Below are 8,133 nucleotides of genomic sequence, written 5' to 3'. Positions count from 1 at the left end.
AAAGATCCTTTGGAGCCCAGGGCAGAGGTTTGGGACAGAGCACCAGTGTCTAGAAGTATTTCAGCTGTAACTCAAACACTGAAGGAGATGAGGTTGTACTCCTTGTTTTCTCATTCCTCAGTGATCCCTGAATTACACAGCTCTTCCAGAAATACACTTTCTGTGAGGCCAAGGTTACCCTTCCAGAGCTCCTGCAGGATCAGAACACCTCAGGGGGCTACAGAAGTTCCTGGAGATCACTGTGCCAGGGGAGGTACTCGACTGAAGGCACCCCCTGAGCAGCCTCACTGACACTGAGAGGAAGAGGAGGAGCCTCTTGACCAAAAATGACAAGTGTCTTCCCTCTCCTGCCATGGCCTGACTGGGGGCAGTTTGCAGGGTGAGGGCCTGGCCCTGAGGTTTAGGACACTCAAGCGTTGGTTGTCCCGTCCGTGCTGCTCCAGCCTGGTCAGACCGACTGTGGCTGAGGGGAGGGGGGCACTGAGGTTGGACTGAGTTCGTCACTTCCTAGGGAAGAGTCAGCAGTGAAATGATCTGTGGAAGGTTTAAGGTTGCTCCATCTTCACTTGCTTCCTCAGCCAGGGTGTGGTTCTGACAGGCTGGCAGAGCCCAGGGGAGCAGTGGCAGTGACACCCTGCGGAGTGCCTGGTGTTGGCTGTGGTGAGTAGCAGCTGTTCACTAAGGGTGGTGTGTCACACTCACGGGAAGGGTGGTGTTGCATTAAAAATCAGCCCAGGCTTCAGGTAGTTGTATCTGCATAGAGTTGTGGAATACTTTATTTAAAGCCACTTCAAAGAGGGAGACCACTGTGGGCATGAGGAGAAAAGTAGATTTGGGGCTTAATAGTACCTAATGCCCCATCTCTGGAAGTGTCCAAGGCCAGGTTGGATGGGGCTCTGAGCAACCTGGTCTAGTGGAAGGTGTCCTTGCCCATGGCAGGGGGCTTGGTATGAGATGATCTTTAAGGTCCTTTCCAAAACAAACCATTCTGTGGTTCTACAACAATGAAATTTAATTCATGAGTATGATAAAAGAACTCAAAGCCTTGCACCTACTCTGCTGTACAGAGATTTATTCCCTGGATGTTACAGACACGATGTTATGGACGCAGCTGGCCAGGCAGTGGTTTGTGCAGTGTCTCTGAGTCAGGGTGACTCTCCATGGCCAGCAGCTGCCTGGCTCCCTGAGGGGCCCCCTCCTGCCGTGGGCTGAGCTGCTGCCGAGCTGCCATTGGGGTATTGCACGCGCTCGAAGCAGAGCAGTAACTCACAGTGCCTGGTCTGGGGGAACAGATCCACGGCCATGGCTCGCACGGGGCGGAAGGAGGCTCCTTTCACCCTGTTGGACGGGGCCCGGCAAAGGCTGAACGGGAAAGGACAGAGAGGGGAGGAAGAAATGAACCCATGTTTTAGTCTGCTCGTCACCACTGCTGTTCTTCTAAGAGCTCCCTCTCCCCAGCAAGCACAATTTGTCTTCTGAAGATTAAGTCAACCTAATGCAAGAAACACTCACTCTACAAAGTTGTTCATCGCGGCTCTGGGATTGCAGGAGACATAAATGAGCTTCTTCAGATGTTCAGCTCTTCTAATGGCAAGAATTACCTTGGAATCTGGATGATCAAAACCAAGACAGCTGTTTAGTGGCTCTGTGTGCAGCAACAGACTGGCAGAGAACAAACTGCTGCAATCCCCCGCTGGTTCAGGCTGTCCCTGCAGCCTCCACCTCATTTGTCCCGTTGGTGTTCCCTTGGGTTCCCCCCCAGCACCCCTGAGGAGAACAGCCCCAGCTGGGGAACTTACGCAGCCCTGCTCGGGGGGGATCCACAATAGTGACCAGGTTCTGAGGAGCCAAGACGTTCATCAGGGAAGGGACAACATCTTCTGCCTTCCCACAGTAAAATTCAATATTGTTCAGTTCTGTAAGAACAAGAAGGGATGTCAGAGTACTTACCAAAGCATTTTCAGTACACTATACTGGATATTAAGTTCTGATGCCTTAGAAACTACAAATTGTTTAGTCTACCATGAAATCAGTGTCATTTAAACAATCACTGTTATTTCAGATCATTTAAACAACAGTAATTTGAGCATCTTCCATTATCTGGACTAAAGCAAAACCCCACAGCCAACAGCTACTGTTAATGTTTTATTTAGGAGGATAACTGGTTTTGTTTCACTTCTACACTTGAAGAAGGAAAAAAAGCTAGCTTTTAGTCAATGGGCGAATTGATCTTGTGGGTTAACGTGGTATTTGTTTTCAAGAGAGATTAAGTGTTTAAAATGGACAAGATCACTATCAACAACATGTAATTCCAGGCTGCTCAGATAAGGTAAAGAGCAACTGGCTGTACAACTACTGCTTAACAAACAGAGCACTTCAGCTCAACTCACCATTGATCTGGGCATTGGCTTTGGCATCCTGCACAGCTTCTTGGCACAGCTCAATTCCAATCACCTTCTTCACTTTCTACAGAATCAAGGGGAAAAGCTCCCTCTGTGTAAGTTTAACACTTTTCATAGCATCAGCAATTAACAGGAACTTTGCCCAGTACCTGGTCATGGAATTATTGCCTTGCAGGCAGAAAAAGGCTGAGAAGGGACTGTGCAAATCCATAGTGACTTTTTCAACTGAAACTGTGGGATGAACACCCTTTATCCCAACCTGTACGGGACAGACAGACTCCAGTTATGCTGGCGTCTTTCCTTTTTGGGGGCCAGACTTCCTTACATGCTCTAGCAAACTCCACTCTACCCAGATGTAAGAAATGTTGGTTATTCATATCCAGAGCTTGCTGAGAAAGTCCAGACTAAATTAGTTTCAAAATAATTTAGGCTGCTCAACACAAGGGTGAGCTTCCATGATGACTTGGTAAAACAGCTGCAGGCAGTTTAATGAGACATTGTTTGAAAAAAATTAAGATCCAATGTGCTGCATTTCAAATGTATGGAGTATTTTCTTCCACTGTAACCACCCTTACAATTAGCTAAGAAGGGCAGTTACCCCAGCCTGTCCCAGGGGAGCAGGGGCTCACCTTGGCCAGGGAGATGCCGATGGTTCCTGTGCCACAGCAGATGTCCAGCACGGTGCTGTCGGGGCTCAGCTGGGCCCAGTCCCCGATGGCCGCGTACAGAACCTCTGCAGCCGCCGTGTTCACCTGCAGAGGGAGTTCCAAGGGATACACTTCCTCAGCAACAGGAATGTGCTTGAGTCAGCCTCAGCAAAGCACCTTTTCTTGTTCTTAAGACACAACTTCACGTGTAAGTTAAAAACACACATTTAAAGTGCTGGAAGGCTCGAAATAAGTTTTGGAAAAGCAAACAAAAATGAGTCCTGCAAGATTCCCAAACCATCCACTGCATGTTCAGTGTTACCAAAAGACTGCCGTGGAACAGGAGGCAAACAGAACGAACTCATATAAAGAAAAAGTTGTCTTCAGTGTGCTCCCATCGAGTTTACACTCCTTCACTGCTTTTACAGCCAAGAGAGATATTTAATCACACTAAATATAAAAGATTAAATTGCTAGATATATCTTGTTCCACAGCATTAGTCAAGCTCGAGGGCATTAATGCAAATCCAGTGAAATTAGGAACTTCACATCATCCTTACCTGAAAAAATGCATGAGGAGAAATTCTAAATTTTAGGCCAAGAAGTTCTTCATATATGTACTTGTCACCAGCCACATGCTCCAAAGGCAAGTCTTCGAGGTTGGGAGATTTCCTGAGGGTGGGGGAAGAATGGGGAGACAAAATAGGGGAGAAACAAAAAAAAGACAAATATGTTTGTTACAATTTTTACCAAAGCTGTAGTCACCTCAAAAATTGTAGTGCTACATCCTAAGCAGTAACATTTATCATCTCTTAGAGACTCTTCTTGGTCATTTAGCCCTGCAGTGTGCAATTGTTCCACTGCTGGTTGCTGTAGGACCTACCCTATCTCTGGATGAAGATGGTGTGAGCCTTGTGCTCTAGGAGGGAGGATGGGGAGATTAAAAGAATCACAGAAATAGGGAAGAAAGGATGTAGAAGTTACTTGATAATAATAAACCTCCATCTACTGCAGTAAACACCTCCACAGCTTGACAGCCAGCAACAACTGGTGGGTTCATCCACTGAAACTCCACCTGCCTTCATCCAGAGAATGGGAAATTCCAACAGGCTCTTGTGGAAAAGGTAAGTGATGTGCAGAAATGAGTAACACTGATGCTACTTCTCTGAAATAGCCCAACCAAGGCTGTGCAAGTGCTACCTGCTGTTCTGCAAACACAAAACATGCACCACCGTCCCCCAGAGACATCAACTCCCTCACCTTTGTCCTTCCTCCACGAAGTACAGAGAGGTGACACCACTGCTCCGTCCCAGCCCTTCTGTGAAGTATTTTGCCAGAGAGCTTTTCAGGTCAGTGAGCTCTTCCTTACCTAATTTCTACAGGTTTCATTGGAAGGAAGGGAGAATAATCACGTGAGTGACTTGGAGATGGGATTTAGTGTGTACTGTTTATAACATATGAACGACTTGTTCATTTCCAGGTATCAGTCCAAAGAGAACTGGAGTAGCAGTGCAAGGCAGGCTACAGCAAGCAATGCTGTATTTCCCTTGTGCATGCACAGCTCCCAGACTCAGATGTAGCACTTCAGAGCTGTGTGGGCTCCCCCCCATCTGCAGGGAGTACCTGGGGGTTGAAGTAGGCGATGGCCATGAGGTGGCCGCTCCTGCTGGTGCGCACAGTGAGCTGCTTCCAGTGCCCCTCGTAGGTCTCGGGGCTGTAAACAGAGTAGGGAGTTGACCTGCAATTTGCAGAAGCTCCATTACTTATACACAGAATTATTTGTTTTGCATAACATTAAACAGTTCATGGACACAAAAGAACGTCACTATCCAAAGCGATGGAAAAAATGTTAAGTACAAACAGAGGCTGCACTGATTTGTCAAGAAAGGAATGACTCCCACACCTTAACTAAGAGAAAAGAACAAAAAGGACTGATGAAGAGAGAACATCTCCTAAAGCAAAATAACGTGTGCCTAGTTCTCAAAATCCTTTTACCCATTTTAACCCATCTAAAATTACAGAGGCAACAGGCAGCTTCTCATCACGTTCAGAGAATAACACCACCCTTTATATCATTAGCTTCTCTGCTTCATACCAAGTTCAAACCTTCCACCTTCATGATTCTTCTGAGGTCTCCATTTCTTAAGATTTAATTGCTTCTTAAAGAAAGCACTCATTTTTCTAAAAAAGTATTGTTGCTTAAATGTACAACTTCTGTTTTATTCCTTGCTGTAGGATGATTCTTCTCTTCCTCTCAGGAGGCAGTGGACCTTTGTTATTCAAATTTCTCCTTTTAAAAGCATTTCTTTGCAGTTAGTGGAAGAAGCTCACAACTAACACACACTTTTTATTGTAGACTTACAGGTCTCACTGCTTGCAATAAAACTGTGTTCAGTTTGTACCTGTCCTCCCATCTCAGAGCAGCCCAGAAAGAGCAAGGGAAAAATACCCTGTGAGCCCGTGATCCAGGCACAAGGTAGAAAGAGAGAATCACTGAAAATTGAGGCTGGTACATCTTAGGTCTTCGAGCTCAGAACAAACACTAAGCTTTTCATAATATTTCATTTTATAAATAATTTTTGAGTAAGATATCAAAACCTTTACGGATAACTCATTTTACTTATGCTCACCTTATGAAGTCTTGGAAAGCTTTTACTACTTTTTTGGCAATAGCAGGAATGTGAACAGTATCAAATGGCTCCACTACAGCACATGTACCACCCTTATATTTGCCAAGACGACAACCCACAGTTTTGTCTTCTTGATTTACACCAATCCCAATCAAGAACTCACATTTGTTGCGATATTCAGTCTAGATTCAAAATAAAGTTATGTAAGATATTGATATAGCATTTATTTGTACATGCCAAGTTTCTCCTGAAACAAATCTCATATGGTTAAATGCATTTGCAAATGGACACAGGACATTTAGTTCATATGGAAGATACTCATGGATTTTGATCTGTGTGAACTAACACTGAAAAGCATTAGTAAGTCTTGTTATCTAAAGAGCAAACTATTGCCTCTGCTGAAGAATGTATTAGCTTACAACACAGGCTTGCAGGGACAGCATATTCATTTTAAAGTTAGAATATCCAGTTAATTGTGTCTATTTTTCTGCTTCCTGTAAATATGTCCACACAGTATTTACATGACAGGCAACAATGTCTAAAATTCATCATTTATTATTACAAGAAGAAGTTGAATACTCACTGTCCACTGTCTCCTAAGACCAAATAAGGAACGTACCCCTGAGCTCATGAACCCCAGCCCACACTGTACCTGGGCTGACATTACCTGTAATGGTGACGCTTTCACTCCCTCCACCGGGCAACACAATTTATTAAACTTCTGCTTCTGCAGGAACAACCAAGGTAATAAAGCTCTGTTGTTATTTCCTATTTCCCTGCCCAAATCAGAAACAAAAAAGTATAAAGCACGCAGTTAGAAAAGTTGAGGTCAACAGTTGCACAAAACATTTTCTTGTATAGGGCACAAAAACACATCACATTATCACAGGAAAGAGTATTTCTTCCAGAATTTTTTAACAGGCAAATCCTCTCCGACTTTATAAGAGCTGACCTGAAAAAATGAGGGTTAAATGTAGTTACAATGGTATTTACTGGATTTATCAATGTACCCATGCATGAAAAGAATGCCAATTTTATCCACGTAAGGCAAGAGACAGAAGTGATACTTTGATCTACAAAGACAGGGCATAAAATTTTGAGGGGATTTTAAAAGAGAAAAGCCCAATAGTAATTTACCATCTTTACAGATTGATTATCTCTTATACCCTTTGACAATGCCATTTTTTTAAGGGCACAAACATCCTCCTGCTTATGGAACAACAGACTTTAGAACCAATTCCCCTTCATTTAGCAATTTTTTGAAGCTGACCGAGAACAGCAAGTTTTGTCAACTGGAACAGCTTTTAGGCCCTACCATCGCAGATTAATCCTCTATTTACTTTGACAGGGGATGTGAGTTTTGACGTACCTCTAACTCACTTCATTTTAGAGGTAGCAATTGGAGTGAATTTAGCTACATCCCATCACAAGGCCAAGTCCCGTACACACTACAGTAGCGTTACAAACAGGAATTACTTTGTCAGCTTCTGCAGCACTTGCTCGCACTCCTGCAGCTTCTGTGCCAGCTGCTCCTCGTAGGGCACGTTCCACAGCGGGGTCACCACGTCCGCGATCCGCTTGCTCAGGGGCTCGTCCCCCGAGGGAGCCGCGCGCTTCGCCTCCCCCGGCTCCGCGTCCTCCTCCCGCCGCCTCTTCTTGGCCATGGGGTCGGCTTTGGGCTTGGCGAGGCGCACGCTGAGCCGGCGGCTCTTCCAGAGCGCGCCCTGCAGCACCCGCACGGCCTTGTCCCGCTCCTCCTCGCTCTTGAACGTCACGAAGGAGAACGTCTGCTTCCCGAAGAGTTTGATCTTGTGCGGGTTGAGCCCGTACTTGGCGAGGAACTTTTTCACGTCGTTAAACCCGATGTACTTGGGCAGGTTCTGTATCTCTACTTTGTAGATCTCGGAGGTGAACAGGTCTCCCTTGATGTACCTGTACACGTCGGGGCTCTCAGCGGAGTCTCCCCCGGCCCGGCTCTCCGGCTCAGCGCCATCTCCAGCCCCCTCCGCCGGCGCCGTGAGGCCGCCGGGCTCGCAGGGACCGCGTTCCTCCGCCATGCCCTCAGCCAGCCCCGCGCACCGCCCGGGGCGGGGCCGCGGCGTCACGGCCGGGCCGCTGCGAGGGGAACGGCGGCAGAGGGACGATCGGGCTGGTTTTTAATCTCTGCCCCTCGCCGCGGCCCTCAGACACCAGAATGAAAGGAGCGGCTCGGACGCCGCCTCCCCCCTCACGCGGGCGCGCGCCATCTTGAGCCCCCCTCCCTGCCGCGGGCGGGCGCCGCCATGGCGCGGGGGGCGCCGGGAAAAGCGCCGGGGAACGGGGACAACGAAAACGCTTCTCGGGGGTCGGCGACACGGGGATGGCCGGCGGGGGCCGGTGACACGGGGAGCGGCGCCGGGTGGGCGGCGGGGCCGGCGCGGCGGGGCCGGGCGGGCGGCGCGGTGGCCGCACCGGG

At 47.5% G+C, this 8,133-nt stretch overlaps 1 protein-coding gene across 2 annotated transcripts; it reads right to left on the bottom strand.

The window, feature by feature from the left end:
- Positions 1–758: 758 nt before the first annotated feature.
- TRMT2A (tRNA methyltransferase 2 homolog A) lies at positions 759–8,117 on the bottom strand. 2 transcript variants are annotated; one of them, XM_051769111.1, is made up of 12 exons: positions 7,155–8,117; positions 6,346–6,454; positions 5,679–5,860; positions 4,672–4,786; positions 4,309–4,424; positions 3,609–3,720; positions 3,032–3,154; positions 2,391–2,466; positions 1,800–1,916; positions 1,513–1,609; positions 1,271–1,362; positions 759–996 (listed from the first exon to the last, which is right to left on the bottom strand). In XM_051769111.1, coding segments are annotated over exons 1-12 (1,722 nt in total). In that variant the 5' UTR covers positions 7,736–8,117; the 3' UTR covers positions 759–994. The 2 variants fall into 2 exon arrangements, with proteins under 2 accessions (XP_051625071.1, XP_051625070.1); XM_051769110.1 differs by having other exon boundaries at positions 759–1,362.
- Between the last annotated feature and the right edge of the window lie 16 nt (positions 8,118–8,133).

The sequence above is a fragment of the Manacus candei genome, unplaced genomic scaffold (genome assembly GCF_025592945.1).
Source record: "Manacus candei isolate 608988 ecotype Guabito, Panama unplaced genomic scaffold, ASM2559294v1 h1tg000103l, whole genome shotgun sequence".
Taxonomy (NCBI): Eukaryota; Metazoa; Chordata; class Aves; order Passeriformes; family Pipridae; genus Manacus; species Manacus candei.
Note: the sequence above shows the minus strand (reverse complement) of the source record. Positions and strands in the feature narration are given on the sequence as shown.

Bases quoted from the DNA above. Each gene is read 5' to 3' on its own strand.
- TRMT2A (XM_051769110.1), bottom strand. From the start codon at position 7,735: ATGGCGGAGGAACGCGGTCCCTGCGAGCCCGGCGGCCTCACGGCGCCG. The intron at 3,155-3,608 runs GTAAGGATGATG...CTCCCTCTGCAG, and splicing joins CTCCTCATGCATTTTTTCAG to GTGAACACGGCGGCTGCAGA. The intron at 1,610-1,799 runs GTAAGTTCCCCA...TTGATCATCCAG, and splicing joins TCCCCCCCGAGCAGGGCTGC to ATTCCAAGGTAATTCTTGCC.